Source organism: Meleagris gallopavo, chromosome Z (assembly GCF_000146605.3).
Source record: "Meleagris gallopavo isolate NT-WF06-2002-E0010 breed Aviagen turkey brand Nicholas breeding stock chromosome Z, Turkey_5.1, whole genome shotgun sequence".
In the NCBI taxonomy this organism is placed as follows: domain Eukaryota; kingdom Metazoa; phylum Chordata; class Aves; order Galliformes; family Phasianidae; genus Meleagris; species Meleagris gallopavo.
This window is the reverse complement of record NC_015041.2, coordinates 67,329,364-67,348,765: the sequence shown is the minus strand read 5'-3', so window position 1 is coordinate 67,348,765 and position 19,402 is coordinate 67,329,364. Positions and strand designations below refer to the sequence as shown.

Genomic DNA, 19,402 nt, shown 5'->3' with positions numbered 1-19,402 from the left:
AAAAAAAAAAGAACAAAAAACATGTCCAATTGCAGATGTGTCAGTTCCACAGTCCATGCAGCTGAAGGTGCGACTCACACTACCACATTTTGGGGCAGGGAAACTCCAGCACTTAGGTGTCCCTGGTTTACAGAATAACTTCCTCCATGCTTCCCCTGGAAAGGCCTTGTTATGTCTTCCAGGTTAAGCTCAGTTCATGCTTGATTTAAGTAAAATGCAATTAAAAGCATTTATCTGTAGACAAAACTATGCCAAGTACAAAAAAATCCCAAAACATGATATGGTCAGTCTACTCACACTGTGTTTCAAGATCTCTCTACCTTTCTCCTGGCAACTCACCTCCCTGACAAGACGACATTCAGTACTTCTAATGTTTGTGCATATTTACTCTACAGCCTGCACCCTGCACTGAGAGCAAATAAGGGAGTTTACTCACTTGCCCCTGCCACTGTCTGTTTTGCTATCTCCCTGGCATCAAACCTTGCTTTTAAAATTACAGATGGAGATGACATGTGATGCAAGCATTCAGGGCTTATAAAAATACACAGTATCCTACTGGTTATTAAGAGAAACTTAAAGAAGAATAACAAAAGATTACAGGGTGACTGTCTTTTAAGAGAATGAATTCCCAATCATTTTCATTTAGTATAAAGTAATACACCGACAATGTGAAGACTGAATGTTTGAGGTATGCATGCACTCAAAGTTCATACAGACAAGGTAAATAAACCAGAAAAATTATAATGTATTCTTTTTTGTAAATTAAAATTACAAGTCACATTACAGTGAGAGATATACAGTAGGAATTTACAGTGAAGTAGCAATGCCCTGCCTGTTGCACAGACTCCTCACTATGAACTGCCTTAAGAATATGTACTAATATTGTTTGAATAAATGCTGTTTCAGAAATTTGAATGTTTCAAGGACGCAGCGTTTTAATAAGACATTCCACAAAATTAAACTTCTGCTCAACTTACAGGCAACTTGGTCTGATGCAGGCTGGAAGTGGATACCCAGATTCAGTTTTCCACAGAAGTCAAATCTTATTGTAAATACTCAAATCTTAAAGAACAGACAGCTACCAGAAAGCAAAACCACAACAAAAAGAGGTCTCATACAAGAATGTTCTGTTCAACCAGCATTGTGGCTTCCCCCAGAATCTGATGGGTGATTTGATGCTATATCATCACATACTGAAACCACAGGTTTCATCTAGTAAAAATGAATACATTTCATCTCTAACTGCAGACAAATTAAATGAATTATTATTTAAATATGTTCTCCTCTGCCATTATGAGTGAAGATTGTTATTACATTCTACAGTAATTTCAATATTTTTCACTTCTCAAACATCTAGATCATGTATTTCAATGAAAAAAAAAAGATATAAAAAGAAAGGGTTTTACAGTTGCTAATTTTCTGAAGTGCATCCTCAAGGAAATACCACATTTTTCAGTATGACTTTGCATTCTTCATCAATTGCTTTCAATTTCTAAAACTTTTTTAGAATCTAATGTTATTTTAACTTGTTTCTTATCTCAATATACTACATCTCAAAATTAAAAAATCTCTTCCTTGAAATCATTAATTTTCAGCTTTGTTGTATTGAAAACAATTTAGGCAGGAATACTACAGTACAAATTAAGAAAAAAATACCAGAAGTTATTTTGCCTTTTAAAGTAACAAAATGAAAGAAGTCACCACAGGAAATGATCAGAACGAAATAGAACAAAAGATCAACAGCTACTGCAGTCTCAGTTTAGGTTAATACACAGCATTCGATTTTGATGAGAACTAATTCTCACTAACCTGTTAAAAAATGTACTCCAAAACTACAGTTAATCACTGGGAATGCAAGAATGTATTTCAAGTGGAACTAGCCTAGCAATTGTTCTTTTTTTAATCTATACTGGTGTCAGGTTTTTGCTGGCACCAATTTTAAACATTACTAAATGTCTACAGTATTGCTGTCTCAGTTTAGATCCAAGTGAAATTCAGTGTCAACCTGTGAGTTTTTATCTAGTTTTCACACTAAAATTCTCTCAAGTATTCTGTTTTTAGTGCTATCTAGAAAAATAATGCTATTAAAATTCTCACCAAACTGAACTCATTATTATTGTAAATGGGATTTTGTATAAATTAAAAATTTCTTCTTTGTAAATATTCTGCTATGCTAAATTCTGCTGTTTTATACAATTTCTCTTAAAAGCAAACTGTTGAATCTGAGGGATCAATACTTAGCTATACAGTTAAATAACAAAAGAAAGAAACCTTAAACAAGAGTTAACATAGCTAGCTTGTTTAAGCTGTTGTAAAATACCCAAATTTATTTGGCAAGTATAAGCTGCTCTTTTCTGCCACGTTTATAAACTAATTTAATATTTCAAGAGGTATGCAAGTCAAATGCCAGCAATTACATCAGTCTACAGAGATGAACACTGTGAACTTGGCATTTTATTTAATTAATTAGATTAAATGAATTGTTTAATTTCGGAGGTTCTCATTTGATTCAGTAGCCACATTTAGGGAGCAACAGTCACTCTTTTCATCGTAGCACAAAAAAAGAATCAGAAAGTCTGTAATTTTGTGAAAATTTCAAAAGTGGAAGGTATTATGAAAATAACTACAGTGAGAAGGATTTAAAAAGTTATACAAAAGGAAAAAACAAGCTACGTTATTCAATATAGCAAACATGATGATGCCAAACTGATCAGTATTTAAGTATTTTTTCCTTCAACATCTTTTGATTCTGAATGTCAGTGTTCTCTTGGACTGGTACAAGCTCTAACTTCACTCTGTACTGGCAGTTTGTTCCACACTGCTTTTCTATTATTAAAATAGCAACCACATGCAATTTCAGGGTTAACATACTTCCAAGCAGCCTTGTGCTGGCTGGAACTATCTTCAGTTTTGAATTACTATCCCTGGTATTCACAATTGTTGCCAACAGCACTTGTTGCCAGATGAACTGTTTTTGTAAAAACTGAAGAAAAACAGAGTGCCTGCCAGAAGGGGACGCTACGTACAGCTAGCTACACTTTTTTTCTGTGCCTGCCTGTAAGAGCACAAAGCAGCCAGGAAAAGGATATGCTACCAAGTTCCCGCTGAAGACAGTGACAGACAGATGGATGCCATTCAGTTGATAAGCTCTATCTGCTAGAATCTGCTTTTACATAGAAATGGAAATTATTAATGAAAGTAGAAGAAACCAAAGAGGTGTGGACAGAGATGGAAGAGCACAAAAACAGAGAACCACGTACACAGCCCTTTCTCATCCACTTCCAGAGGGCATGAAAAAAATGAGTTCAGAGAACAGATGCAATGGAGCAAGAAAAGACTTCCTTTTTCCAATTGCTTCCTCTCAGAGAAATACTCCTTCTATCTCTTCTTAAAGTGTATAGTAAAGAAAATAAATTACCTTTGACCTTTGCTAGAGATGAAGTGTGATGAGATGTGTGAAAGATGCACAAGGTAAACCTCCTATTTCATGTGCCAGAGATGAAGAAAAAAAGAAAAAAAAAAAGAAAAAAAAAAGAAAAAAAAGAAAAAAAAAACAAACTAAGATAATCATTTCAGATAATTTCTCAAACGCAGAAATCAAAGATGCCAAATCACACCTCATATCATCCTTGCCACTTTTCTTTATACTTCTTTTAGTTTAACCTTTTTTTTCCCTCTCAAATTACAGTATGAAGACTTACACAGTATATATGGATTCAAACAGGAACAGACTGTCTTCTGCCTGAAGACATGGGATAACAATACAGCAATTTCACATGGCTATGGTAACTCCAAAATCCACCTTCTCACTGATAACAGACAATTCAGATCCAATGAAAACAAAGCATTAATTCACTACCACATGTATTATTTTGCATGCATTATTACAGGATTTCTTTAGTCATTTCATTGCCTAGTTGTTCCATTTCGTGATTCTGTTCTGCAGTGCTTTGGTGCTCATATTTTCTCTATCTTAGGATTCTGGATCATCAAGCTCTGCAACATTCATTCTCATAGACCCCCACAGAACAGCACTGCTACCTTTCCAACACTGTGATTGCTAGTCACACATGTCTGTCTTTCACTTACTATCTCCAACAACAACAAAAAAACAAAACAAAACAAAAAAAAAAAGGAGTTTTTTTTTCTTTTTAAACAGAGGCTTTGGTAAAAGATGGCCAAAGACTATTTAGAATAGTTAAGACTAGATATTGATTCAGTGGGCAATATTTACTGCATGTATTGATATCTTAGAACTCCCACTCATTTGCAGGACATTACTTTCACTTCCTAAACATACAATTATTCTGCCTTATCCTATTCACCCACATGCTCACTAAATCTTTTCCTTAACAGAAGTGCCAATGAGACTGTCCAGCACTGAAGTCATGTTTACATTAGTATTACATTCCCAGAACAGACTTTATACATATTCCTTGTAAGCAGGAGGCAACCATGAGGAAAATTACACACAAAAGCAATCAATTAGAATAAAAAAATCATAGCAGCTGCAGTCACCATTCTGAATTAATCAGTTTCTGTGTGACCATAAAGAGATTTACGGTAGGCCTCCTGCTTCCCTCAACAGAAATAAGAAATTTCTCTCTAGAGGGAATAAGAATAAAACCTTTACCGCACTATTTAAAAAGAATTTCTTTTACAGCTGTGAAGAATAAGAGATGTAATTTCTGTGTCAAAATTTCATCAGAAGACAGAGTCCCAGAAAGGGCCGCTGATTAAGGGGGCTGAGAGTAGTGCAGGACTGAGTTTAGCACAGGACTGAGTTTAGCACAGATCCACCACAATGACTAAACAGACTTACTGTCTTCTGGAAATACTCTTCTTAGCTGCTCTAGAAAAACATGAAACTACAAAGGGTGGTATACAGCAAGAGATTGACTGGAACTGCTGCAGAAATACTTACACCACAGCATGAGATGGCCAAACTACACAGTAAATTTATGCAATGCTTAAAGACATACTCTTTTCTACCTCAAAATTACATGAATTATGAAAAACTTAACAACAAAATGAGTTTATATTTGGAATGTGTATATTTGGAATGTAGATACATTTTTCAAAATGAGCACAAGAACATGCTGACACTTCTCCGGTTATTTTGAATAATAGTAACAAGAAGTGTTTTGGTTTGCTGTCGCTGCTCAATTTTCAAATAAATTAAGGCATATGGGTTTCATTAGTTTGTTTATGGTACTACTGCAAAGGTTGCATCTTTATTAAAGCAAGAAATAAAAATACTTATGTAGGACTCAGAAAGGAGATGGAGTCTCATCTGCAAGCCATATTGCTGAAAAAGTGAAAATAGCTTATTTTGCATCCTTACAAAAAAAAGAATCTCAAAAACAAAGTAGTAAAATTCTTATGCAAGACTCAATAGAAAAAAGCTTCATCTGCAAGCCATATTTTTAAGATAGTTGACAGCCTTTATTTAGAACCTACTTTAATATTTTCCTCAAGTTGTCTCAAATCCAACAAAATGCTGTCTTTGTAATCTGTTTTCACTTTGTAACTAAAAATCTTACATTTTTACAAGAAAAGCAGCACATGACAACTGCTTCTATTTAAGTATTTTGTCAATGATAGAGTCTTAAAATAAAGCAAGCGTTAAATTTACTGTCTTTATATTTAATAAGTACAATCTAAAGCAGTATTTGATGTAAAAAAAGTCATTATTTCTGTTATCATAATGAAATATAGAAGTAGGAATGGCTGTCAGTTGCTTCTGCATCCCAACTTGAAATTATACAGTATAAGCTTCTTCCCCACATTTTTCCTCTTAATTTTCTTTTCAATAACTCAACATATTATTTTACACTTGCAATCTAGGAAAAAAACAACAACAAAAAAAACACCAGCTTTTCAATGTAAAGGCTGTTAAGTTTGCTCAGTTAAAATATCTTGACCTCCTGAGAAGAGGGAAGAACAGTAGACTGACTAGCAGTTCTATTAAACGTGAGATAACTCATTTTGGAATCCACATGATTGGAAGTAATGTACAAGTGAAAACGTGAAGCACTTAAAGATTAAAAATGGGACAGAACCGATGCCTCCTTTTTTATGACACTGGCCCTCAGCATCAGAGGTGGATGAGCTTGTGTCTTCCTTTGCTAAAGTTCATCAGGTTCCTCTCTGTCCAATTCCTCAATTCTAAATCATTCTGAAAGGCAGTACAACTGTCTGGTGAGCTCTTTCCAATTACTTATTTTCAAACTTTAGCTCTGTCCTATCCTTACAGGAGATCTAAATACAGCACTGTTCTGCGCTTGGGCGTACTACCAGTTACTAGCCTCTTGTTGAGCAGGCTTCATCATACTACAAAACCCCTTTTTGTTCTGCATCCCAGCTAGTTTTTGATCCACTTCAGGATTTATCTTCCATGTTACTGCCATTTGTCAATGAGAATGTTATGGCATACAGTGTCAAAAATTTTACTGAAGTAGAGAAAAGAAAAAACTCTGCTGTTCATCTTGCTTACTGTGCTAGTCAGCTCAACATAGAAGGCCACGGGTTCAGCCAAGTGTGATTTCCCATTCATAGATCCAGGCTGACTACTCCAAATAAGCTGCTTGCCCTTTATTTTTTTTGTAAATAGTTTTCAGCACTATTTGCTCCTACCATTATAGTGGCAATTAAGGAGACATCACCTGGCCTACAATATCCCTGATTTTTCCTTGTTGTTCATCCTGAAGCTAAAAGTGGTATTTACTTTTCAGTTCTCAGGAATCTTCCCCCAATGGCCCAGACCTTTCAAAGATGATTGGCATAAATGACAATGGTCAGCTTACTCTTCAACCATGGGTGCATTGTAACAGATCCCACTGACTTGCATTTGTCCACTTTGTTTAAATGTTCCCTAACCTGACTCTACTCTGTAAATCTTCTTTGGTATGTACTTTCCCACTGGTTTCAGGGACCCAAGGTTCCTGAAGGTTGGCCTTACCATTTAAATGCAGGAATGAAGATACCTTGATCTTTGTAATATCCTTCATCAGAAATCCTCTGTCCATTCAGGAGAAGGCTCACATTTTTCCCCAGTCTTCCTTTCGCTGTTGAAACTCTTCATAGAGTCACAGAATTCGAAGGGTTGGAAGGGACCTCAAGAGAGCTTCAAGTCCTACCCCCTGCTAAAGCAGATATCCTACAATAGGTTGCACATGGAGGTGTCCAGATGTGTCTTGAGTATCTCCATAGAAGGAGACTCTACAACCTGCCAGAGCAACCTGTTCCAGTGCTCCATCAGCCTTACTGAAAAGTTCTTCTGCACATCTGTATGCAACTTCCTATGTTCAAGTTTTAGGCTATTACTCCTCCTTTTTTCAGTACACACTACTGAGAAGAGCCCAAGCTTATCCATTTACCCCCACCTCCCTTTAGATATTTACAAACATCTATCAGATCCCCCCCTCAGTCTTCTTTTCCCCAGTCTGAACAGACCCAGGTTACTCAGTCTTTCCTCGTATAGGAGATGCTCCAGGCCCTTTAATATCTTTGTGACTCTCTGCTGGACTCCTTTTAGGAGATCCCTGTCTTTTTCTAACTGGGGAGCCCAGAACTGGACACAGTACTGTAAATGTGGCCTCACCAGGGGACAGCAGAGGAGAAGAAGCAACTCCCATGTTCTGCTGACCACACTCTTAAATGGACCCCAGTACGGCCTTATTGGACACAAGAGCACACTATTGGCTCATGGCCAATTTGCTGCCCACAAGAACACCCAAGTGCTTCTCCATAGAGATCCTCTTCAGCAGATGACCTCCTAATCTGTACTCATGCATGCTATTTCTCCCCAAGCGCAAGACTCTACACCTGCTCTTGTTGAACTTTCCTTGCCTTATTCAACTCCAGATGCACACTTGGTCAGTGTCTATCACCGTCACAGATCATGTGACTGTTTCCACCTCTTTTTATACTTTCCTTTCACATCTTATTTCATCAGGATCTCTCTGCTCATCCTGCAGGCCTCCTACTGCCTTTTGATTAACTTTCTGTGTGTTGGAATAGCTAAATCTTTAAGTTAGGAGGAGGTGAACTCTGAAAAATCAAAATCTCCTGGATTTCCCTCCAGGACTGGACACCCATGAGATTCTAAGCAGGAGCCTAAAAAATTCAATTTTCTTTCAAAGTTTAGGGTTGTGATCTTTCTTTTTTATCTTATTCCATGAATTCTTGCTGCTCTCTCAAAGGCTCGAAGGAGATCAAGTCACAAGCTTTCCTAAAGTCAAGGTATAGAACTGCCGCTGGTTCCCTCTTGCTCATACAACCAGTCATATCATCTTAGAAGCTAATGTGATCAATCAGACATAATTTACCCTAAGTAAACCAATTCTAGATACTCCCAGTCACTTTCCTACCATTTCTGTTCCTGGAACTATCTTCTAGATAGATTTCCAGAGATTAAATTGAGACTGACCAGGTTGCATTTGCTTAGATGAAAGCAGACTCATGACATCAGCCAGCTCCTTTTACAACCCAAGTAAAACTTATACAAGTCAGTGGGACCAGATAAGTTTTATGCACTCCTTAACTGCAACATCACTTTGGGTGACACTTTACTCCCAAAGACTCCATAAGCTCTGGAAACTAAGGCTGAAGGGCAGAACAGACAGACTAAAAACAAGAGTGGAAAACCATACAAACAGCAAACAACCACCCTTTTCCATATCTTCTGCCACTGTCCCCTACCTCATGATGAACCCGTATTTCACTTTAACTTCTCCTCTCAATATATTTATAGAAGCCACTCTTTCTGCCACTACACACTCCTCACAAAATGGATCTCAAGCTGACACCTGACTTTTCTAACACTGTCTTTGAGCACTCAAAGCGTTTACATCTTCCCAAGCAGTCAGTCCTTACTTCCTGTTTATTCATGCTGTCTTCTAGTTTCAGAAAATAAGTTTGGATAATTCAAGGTAAATTATCCACTACTAAGAATTTACTAGACAATCAGTCGTATTTGTATAAAGGAATTTTAGAAAATATTCTAGCTTCATAACTATGGTAAGAACAACTCTACAGTGTATAATTAATCCACTTTGGAAAAATCATTACACCTGAGAAACAAAAACAACTACCATACATACAATTCATTGTTTCAAAACAGTAAAACCACATTAGAAAGACAAGAATAATCACTGTTTTTCTTATCATTATTCATGAATTGTTTAGAAAATAATGTATGGAGTTTTGGCAAAACAAATCCCGAAGAACTCAAAAAACACTGTTCTATTCCAATTGATTTGAGAACTAATGCAAGCAATTAACCCAGTTATTAATTAATTAAAACAGAAACACTTTGTGCAAAGAATGAATAAGTTCTAGATGCTGTACGCAGCCATAAAAAAAAAAAATCTCTTATCTGTAAATGCTGTCAGATTCTGATTTGATGTCTACTTTCTGGCTCCTATCCACTCTGGCCACAGCGATGAATTTTTTTTTTGGCATGGAAGTGGGTGTTTTTCTTTCTTTTTTCTTTTTTCCCAGCTGAAATTCTATAGATTTGCAGCCTCAAGCCTAAACATTCAGTAGGAGAGAAGAGAATTTTCTTACATAAAACACTAAGCAGTAGTAGTGTATGGACTATTTCTACAGGTTGCAACAAAAACAACCTGTTTCTGTACTCTGCACACACAGAAGTTTCAAAAGGATTTGCATCCCCTCTGACCTGTGCTTATGATCCACACATCAAAACTGCTGGATTAGCTTGGATGATGCAAGTCTGCTTTAAGTTAAACCTTTGTGGACCAATAATCAATGTACCTTATTAACCATTTCTATTCTATTATTTCCTAAAAAACTGAAAATACATTATCATGTTATGTAAAGTGTTCCATATGAAATCATTGCTCAATAACTCAATAACATTGATCAATAACTTAAGAAAAGGTTTCTGAGTGTGATGTTCTACCAGTATAAACTCTACTGTGTCAGGGAATTTGAATGACTTATGTGAAAGCTGTCTTGTTTCTTTTCCATGATGAATAAGGAATATTTCTATGCCAACTCCATAAAGGTCTCTTAGTCTAAAACCCAACAATGCTGAAAAAATATGTGAACAACTAGTGCCTTTCAGATTGTGATTCATAAGAAAAAGAACAGGCATTTTTATTTAAGAAACAAATATACTGTATAGTCAGAAAGTGTTTATTTGTTTATTTTAGAAGAAAAAATCAACAAAAACAACCAAGAAAATTAATTTTTGCTATTAAAATTGTATGAATATAATATTGGTGCTCTTTTTTTTTTCTTTTAAACAAAAAGGACTACTGATTTAATAGCTATTTGCCCACGAAGTTGAAGAGTTTTTCCTCCTTCTCTGCTGCTCACTCCTCCTGTTCAAACTATTTCAAAGCAAACTTTATTTACCACTCTCCAAATTACAAATCTGTCCTCCCTCAACAATCAGACTTACAGTTAACACTCACAGGACCTGCACTTATGAAACTCAAGTACCATCAATGCGTCACTACTGACAACTGAGGTGTTCCTTTAATTCCACACGGCTCATTCTCTGCTTAGCCAAATGACAACCTCACTATTAAAGGTTTGTGTTTTTTTTTTTTTCAAAGCAGTATGTAACAGTATGAATACCAGAACCAGCCACTTATCTCCAGATATCTCAGTTTAGAGACCTTGTTATTCTAGATTCCATCTTCACAGAAACAGGTAGCCCAGGAAGGTTATTAAGTGCATTAGACATCTGTTTCCTTCCAGAAACATTTCTACACCCAGTATATACACAGACCAGAAGACATGGAGGCATTTTAACCGATTGTAAATTACTTAGAATTGAGTGGGGTAAACCAAGTCCAACCACTGTTGTTAAGTGCAGGAGCACAGGAAAAAAATAGACTGAAAGAAAGTTTCTATCAACTTACAAAACATATGTGGACAATACAGTCTTGAGTGCTGGCTGTGCTGTATGGTGGTAGGATGTCTGTATGAGCCAGTCATGGAAGTAAAAGCACCGTGTGGACAACCCTTACGTTGTTTGACTACTCTCTTACAGAGCAGCACAGTGATAGTGACCTATTGTGGAGAACCTACTTTACCAGGAAGGTTGGACTCAAGGATTTCTTGAGGTCCATCCCAATCCTGCAATTCTCTGATGAACATTTCCTTTTCCCCTTTACTGAATTGTGGAAGCTCAGTTGTTTTACAAATAATATGCTAAAAATCCATGAGATTCCATCTGATGAATCAGGCAAAAAGCATGTCATGGAAATGGATTAATGAAGCCTTTCTATTAACCAGCTTCTTTTGAAGATTATGCTAATTGATAGATAAATAAACAAACAGGTAAAGGTCATTCAACCACTGTAGTGATCAAGGAAAAAAAAACCCAAACAGTCATTTAACGTCAAAGTAGTTCTCTCACGCAACAGAGAATGCTTGTGCGGACATCTGGAGTCTACACCCATTTCAAAATATGTAGTTGTAAGCATTATCTGCTAAAATCAAGATACAAGAAATAGAGAACATTATGAAGTTATAAAACCTCTGAAGCATTTGCTTATACATCATAATGCAAAAAAATACAAAAAGTGTATCAACAGCAGGAGAAAAGAAAAAGAAAAAACTGAATCCCATGCTACCTGCTTCTTGAAGATAAGGTTTCAAAAACTAGAACAGAACTTTAAAGCTGAAAGCAATATTCCAGTAGTATGTCATGTCAAGCTATGAGAACTGATACTGACAATACCATGATCAATAATGGAAAACACTTCTTACCGTCTTAATTGGCACAAAGAAATTAATTCCTGCACTTACACTGTCAAAGTACAAACTTCAAGCAACATTCATCCAGACAAATTCAAGTTTAGTTTGGCAAGTTAAACACTCAAACTGTTCAACAACTTGACAGATGCAGCAAACAAAGATGGAAATGTGGAAACACTCTTGATTTACCAGATATGTTACAGTAACAGCAAACCTGACTTAGAAAATTCTCCAGGTAGGATTCAATAACGCAGTCCTAAAAAACAAAGCTTTTTATTGCTAAACTTAAGTATATTTAATATGTAAATATATAAATATGGTAATACCTTCATAGCGTGGATTTCTTCTATTAATCTCTCAACTCGTTTTTGGTTCTTTATCTTCAAGTTTTCTGAACCCCTGTAAATGAAGTCTTTATTAAAAAAACTGAGTTTTATTCACTTTTTTATTAGAGAATGGTCATACTACCAAGCTATCCTAAGAATGAGCACAATCACATTCCCTTGATATGATGAACACTGTGGTGAAGAGTGGCTCAGTACTACAATGTTTCTCCTGTTTTGAACAGAAGAAAAAAAACACTGAAGATTTAGCAAAATAATCGAAAGGAAAAGCATTACTTGATTAGAAGAGAATGACTACAATTCCTACCATCAACACATAGGAGATACTGCTATTTCAAACAGAACTGCATTCTAAGATCTGCAATATTTAAATATAGATCTTTTCTAGGCCCATACAATTTGCTAAGTTTATGGAAGAATAGTACATTCAATTTACATTTCAAACACTGTAACAAACTTGCCCTATTTTTATTTTTTTATCTCCATTGAGATAACACAAGTTGCTTTGGGACAGTTATCTTTAAAAGTACAATCTTGAAAATGTTGCTTTAATAATATTAACACTAATTATTAAAAAAGCATAACTTGTATAAATATACATTCTAAATAATATTTTTTATTATACAAATTTGCAGAGAACTGCAGTGAGAAAATAATGGACAATTTATGATAAAGAGCAGAAGAGCATAAAAAATCAAGTCTGATGGTTTTGGAAGTGCTGCAAAAGGTCCTTTGTGGTGATTAACTTTCAAATACTAAATCCTTCAAAACATGTTAGCTCCGTTCTACTTCATTAAACTACTTTTCAGTTAGTATTTTGTATCTATCTAAAATAAAGTAAAAATACAAGTAATAGAATAAATATATCAGCGTGCCCTAAGTTTTCTATGTAATACATGTTTACCCCTTGTCCCTGTTATTAGGATGACAATCCAGTTACTATCTCATTTATTAAAACACAAAGAAGAACAATGATGTTTAAAACTGACTTTTTCAACTTCAATTTCCCGATGTGTCTGGTCAGTCTGCGAATGGTCAGGACTCTGGCTTTCTTCACATCTTTTCTCATCTTCACAACCTGTCAGAAAGAAGGAAGACAATATGAACCTCCTCGGTCTTGATGAATTTCCATATAAAATACATGTTACATTAACTTGCATTTTAGAAATCAACAAAAGCCATTCTTGAAAACAGTGTGTTCTGCTGCTAACCAAATTCCAGTTGAAACAAATTAAGATTTCATTCAAAGTCAAACCGCTTTCACAAACATCTGAGGAAGAACAACCGACAGTCTAAAAATGCATCTCAAATCTAAACAGAAGACAAGACATTCCTAACTAGCCATATTTTAATATTATTCTTAGAGTCAGGCTGAGCTACAGATTTGTAAAGATTCATCTTTTGCCTTCAGTTTGTTTATTTCTGTCCTGGTAAAATGGTACTTTTCCATTAGTTCATCTTATTTTCATTGTGAAACGTTTTAAAAGATCTAAGGAAAGATTCTTAAACTAAACACTAATTAGTATAAAGAAAACAAGATATGCAAATGTTTTTATGTATCAGTTTCTTGTTAAATATAAGCACATACAGAGATATACAAGTAGATATTCAAAATCTCTATACAGATATTCAATGCGCTACACTCAATTTCAACTTCCTACTCTACCAATTCCTTCTACCTTTGAAAATGTATTTTAATGCTAAAGAAAACTTGACAGGGATGTTCTGGTCTTACTTCTCTCCCAAAAATAAGAGGAAAATAATTACAATTGTTAGTAAAAATGTAATAGTAATAGAAAAATCTTTGGAATCTTCTGGTTTTAAAACTCCATTATGTTCCCATGTTCTTAGGACAGAACACGGTCTTCACAATGAAGCACATTTCATAGAGATAGATTCAACAACTACTTACAGTATTGCTAAATTAACTCTCAAATGTTATTTATTAAAATGCATCAATATTAAAATTTCATATTTAAATTTACAAAATATGAAATATTTAAACAAAAGCATCATTTTTCCTGACACAAAGTCAAATTTATCTTAGATTCATGCAATGCAGATAAGGTTCAAAAGAAGCTGGCACCACTTTGTCAAGTAAGTTCTTGACCTCAAATTTCTATATTGGCTTATAATTTCTTAGAGACAGTATGAAAATGACTGCATCTTGCCCAAATATCTAAGTTATCATCCAATCAATTCTCCCAGGGAATATTAGCATTAGAAACTACAATCAATCTCAACCACAAAACAAAGCAACAACAAAAAAATCTTCAAAGCTCGTCGAGGAACATTTCACGTTACACTATGATGGAAAGTCTGAGACCAAAAAGACAAGAAGACATTACTTGATTGAAAAAAATGACATAATATGCACATTCCTTATTACATTTGTAGCTAAGTTACTTGTATAAGTAAGCATTTAAACTTCATATTGTGCTTAGCAGTGATTCTACTGAAGGACTAATCTATTGAAACAATTTCTAGGGATAGGACCCTCAAATTGCAGGTCCCTCCTCTTGTCATACTAAAGCAAAAAAAGCAACGCTTCTGTAGAAAGTAGGAGGGCAACTGTTCTTTGGTAGTTATTTGAAATTGCCCAGAGAGAAAAGGGAAAACGTTGTTTGGTGACAGGCAAGATAGCCTCAAAAAGGGCAAATTGGGCCAAACTTGTGGTCTTCTAATACAGTGAGAGCACTGGAGGACAAGGCAAGATAACTGATGCCATCTACCTTCATTCGTGCAAAGCCTTTTGTATGGTCCCCCAAAAGATAATGACACTGACAGTGGGATTAGCATATTGGCTGAGTTTGGTCAATGGCTCTAGGTCCAGGTGGAGGCTGGTGATGAGCAGTGTCCCTGAGGGAACTGTCTTGAGACTGCTGCTGTTCAATATCTTTATGAGTGACATAGACAGTAGGATTGAGTGCACCCTCAGAGACTTTGTGGATGAGATCAAGCTGAGTGATGCATTTGATATAACAGAAGGAAAGGTGGTTGAGAAGCTAGAAATGAGCTGTTAGTGAATGCTTGAAGCCTGGAAGGGAAACCATATCCTCTGCTACATTTAAAAGTGTGGCCAGCTGGTCAAAGGAGGTAATTCCCTCTTGTGAGGCTCCATCTGCAGCATTCCGCTCAGGAGCCCTTGCCATAATAGAAACTCCTCCTATTAGAGGAGGCCCATAAAAACTGGAAACTTCTCCTGCTGAAAGGTACTGAAAGAGATGGAGTTGTTTAGCTCTGAGAAGAGAAAGCTCCAGTGGAGACATGATTGTAGTGTTTCAATACCTAAAGGAAAAATAGAAGAAAGATGGGGGCCTTACTGCTAGAGCCAGTAGCGAAAGGACAAATGGTCATGGTTTTAAACTATATGAAGGAATATTCAGATTAGATGTTAGGAGGAAACTCTTTAGTTAGTGAGTGGCGAGTCACAGGAACTCTGCCAAATCTATGCTAGATAGCTGCACTTTGTAAGTCTCCATGCACTAACAAAGAAATGCTTGACATTTGCCATCTTAGGGTGTAATTTTGTTTTTAAAAATTGATATTGAGGGGAATTATCTTTTTAAAGAATAGTTCCCTGTAATAAAACTTCTTGTAAATGGAGGAAAGAAAATAAAGCATATTCTAGTTGAACACTTCTTAGATACTACATGTTCAAGAAGATGTAAACTGGGTACACCATTTCAGAAGGAAGGTGGTTGCTTTCTGTTTGCTTTTTAAAGTATCTCCAAGCTATAAACTCATTTGAATTCAAAGAATTCATACAGTGACTTAACATGGTAGTTACTGCATACCCAAATACTAATTATATTTAACTTTCTCTCCAAAATGTTTTGTAATGTATTTTTATAGAAATCTTAATGCAGACACAGCATGTTTCTGGGGCGTAAACGAGCCAAGACCCTGCCTCTCCAGCTGCCAGCCAATAAAATCTCTGTAGACATATGACAGCAGGAATGAGGGAAGGTATTCACTCCTTGGCAGGCTAGGCACATCAATTTATGTAATCCACAGTCACTTCTTTCACACAGTATGCATCAACTCTGTTCTTGGAAGTACTCATGAAGTTCTCAAGAAAGCAGTCAGTTATTTGGAAGAGAAATGAAAAAGGCTTTGCTTCAGATATACAGTGTGCCTGAAACAATGGGCTTTAGACTACCCCTGTGGCTGCCAGGACTCACTGAACCATCAGCTTCGTGTGTCAAAAAGCAAGGCAGGCAAACAACTAAACAATGAAAAAGAAAATAAAAAGTCAAAGAACCCCCCTACGCTCCTCAAACAGAAACAAGTAAACAACAACAAAAAAAAGCTGTGGTGGCTTTTAAAAAATTATAATAAGCATTTACTCATAAAAATATTTACAACAAACAAACAAATATTAAGTAATAAAAGACAACAAAACAGGATGATTCTCTGCACCGAAACTTGCAAAGGCTAACCTATCAGACAGGGTCAGACTTACCAATGCTTTAGGGCACACAGACAAGAATTTGCAATATACTTCAAGGCAACAGTAAACTCAAAAGAATAATTATAGCCTCAGGCAAATCTCAAAGCAGACCTATCAATAGCAATACATTCCAGGATTCCTAGAAATTCAGGAAGCATGCTGTTTTAAATGGAGGTAACCACTTCAAGGATTCTTTGCAATAAAGCACACGGGATGTCTTTTGGAAGACACTTGGTTTTGCAGAAAACATCTAAAGAGTCAACTGCACTCTAATTGTTAAATAGTAAGAACAACTGGTCATAGTCACCAAGAAATATTCCACAATTGTATTATAGATAATTTATAAATTTTTAAATCTGTAAGAAATAATAGTGGAAATTAATTCATTTTCAAAAATAAGCCGATATAGTGAAGCACACTAGCCTGACAGAATACAAGAATGTTTCAGAAGTAAAAACCTTAGCTTAAGAACTGCACCAGAAACTACATCCATTCTACACTATGCCTTTCTCAGATACCATAGAGGGTATTTCTATTACTATAAATCCTAAACAAAGATGAAATGGAAAAAAACAAAACAAAAACAAAAACCAATAGTGTCTAGCTATTTCACAGAATAGACTTCTACTGCCCCAAGAGTTTTCAATATAAAGCAAGTGAACACAATGTATGCAGACAGCTCTGAAAGTAATGCCTCCTATTTATTTCCATGGAAACTACAACAGACCCAAGGAGTACAATGACACACATAATGAAGGCATTATTTCTGGTGCAGCCCTCATACACCAGCCAGATTCATATATGCCTTTTCTTGCCATATGCAGAAAGCAGTTTCTTCTGTCAAAAGACAGTAAGGGAGATAGGATCATCAGGAAATTACTTGCCTGAAGAGAACTGTGTAATTTTAGAATCATGAAATGTCTTAAGTTGGAATGGATGTTGAAGATATTCAGTTCCAACTCCCCCTGCCATGCAGGGTTGCCACCCACAAGATCAGGCTGTCCAGGGCTCATCCAACCTGTTCTTCAACACTTCCAGGTATGGGGCACCCACAGCTCTGGGCAGCCTGTGCCAGTGACTCACCACTCAAAATCCTCTAATTTTACCTTTGCCAAATTAGTGCAATTTACTGTGGTGGATTATAACATGAACTGTTCTTTTCCGTATAACGTATATTAAAAGGATACTGGCCACACAGGCAGGAGCTCCCAGTACTTGCTACCTGTAACGTCAGTTACTGGGAAGAGTATGGATTCTTGTGGAGGCTATGTTAAGGTACATGGAAGGCAGAGGGGTGAATCAAGACAGCCAGTATAGCTTCACTGAGGGCAGACTGTGCCTGACCAATCTGCTGAGTTTCTACAATGGAGCAACAGCATTGGTAGAGAAAGGGAAAGTAACTGATATCATCTACCTTGACTTATACAAAGCCTTTGATATGGTCCCAAACCTATCTTTGTCTCTAAATTGGAGAGAGATTTAGCAGATGGACTACCTGATGGAGAAGGAATTGGCTGGATGGTCATATCCAGAGATCTGTGGTCAATGGATCTATGGGCAGGCGGAGGCTGGTGACAAGTGGTATCCGTCTTGCGACCGGTGCTCTTCAGCATATTGACCAATGACAGACAGTGGGACTGAGTGCACCCTCAGCAAGCCTGCTGACATCACTAAGCTGATACTGGTGCAAGTCATACAACGGAAGGGATGCCATGTAGGGAGACCTAGACAAGTTCAAGAAGTGAGTCCATGAGAAACTAATGAGGTTCAACAAGGCCAAATGCAAGACTCTGCACCTAAGTCTGGGTGATCCCAAACATACAGATGTACAGGTTGGGCAACGTGTGGACTGAGAGCAGCTCTGTGGAGAAGGACATGACGGTGCTGCTGAATTAAGAGCTTGATGTAAGCTGGCAGCAAATACCTGCAGCCCGGAAATCCAACTGATAAAAAACATTCACAAAAGACTGTTTAATCATACCTTTGGTATAAAAATTTCCTTCTAGTATTTTCTGCAAGAAAATAGCTTTGTCTGCATGATGATATCTGAATCACTGTTACAAATCACTTAATTACAACTAACAAAAGTCTCAGAAGGAATGAATCTGTGCTGGATGTACTGGCAGGAGCTTTTGATCACACACACTATCCTTTTTAAATTAACGGAATGCAGTTATTGCATATAGAACAATGCAAACCATGATTCTTGTTATTTTAAGGAAATTATTTAAGAGTCTGTTGTAAAAAAACCTTTTAAGAAAATTGTCATGTGTCCTGAAAAGAAAATGAAGCAATTGGTAATTATTAATAATACTAGTAATAATAAAAGTTTGTTGTGGGTTCCAAAAACCTAAATAACTACGGAAAGGTCCTTAAGATCCGTGATGGCAACAAAATCGCCATCAAGCAATGCAGACAAAATGATAGTACAGGCACAATTCACATGCAAATTTACACGATTAGTCAAAGATATTTGCATTCACATCTCTAAAACAAGAGCAGCGAAGTTCTCAAAGAAACTCTACATTAGAAAAAAATGTTACACTTGGTCACTTCCAAAACCTGTTTTGAGGCCTTGACAGACAACATGCCTCCAGATGAAGCGAGTTTTCCATCAATTAGGAAAAAATCGAAGTGTGACTAAAGGTTTGTGGATGTATCGAGAAAGGTGTGTGCCTGTTCCAAACTGTATCACAGAATCACAGAATGGCCCAGGTTGGAAGGGACCCCAAGGATCATGAATTTCCAACCCCCCTGCTACATGCAGGGCCACCAACCTCCCCATTTAATACTAGACCTGATTCTGTAGTATCAACTGTGCTTCACAAAGCAACAAAAACCAACAAAATCCACAACATTCTTAAAA

The 19,402-nt window shown here is 36.4% G+C and overlaps 1 protein-coding gene across 1 annotated transcript in view; it reads right to left on the bottom strand.

The window, feature by feature from the left end:
• Positions 1–19,402, bottom strand: part of SRFBP1 (serum response factor binding protein 1) — an 88,642-nt gene that overhangs the window by 59,689 nt on the left and 9,551 nt on the right. Inside the window, exons 2-3 of the mRNA XM_031557403.1 lie at positions 13,073–13,161; positions 12,066–12,138 (exon numbers count right to left, since the gene is read on the bottom strand). Of these exons, the coding sequence (XP_031413263.1) occupies positions 12,066–12,138; positions 13,073–13,152 (153 nt within the window). The 5' untranslated portion in view covers positions 13,153–13,161. The remainder of the gene's footprint in view (positions 1–12,065; positions 12,139–13,072; positions 13,162–19,402) is intronic.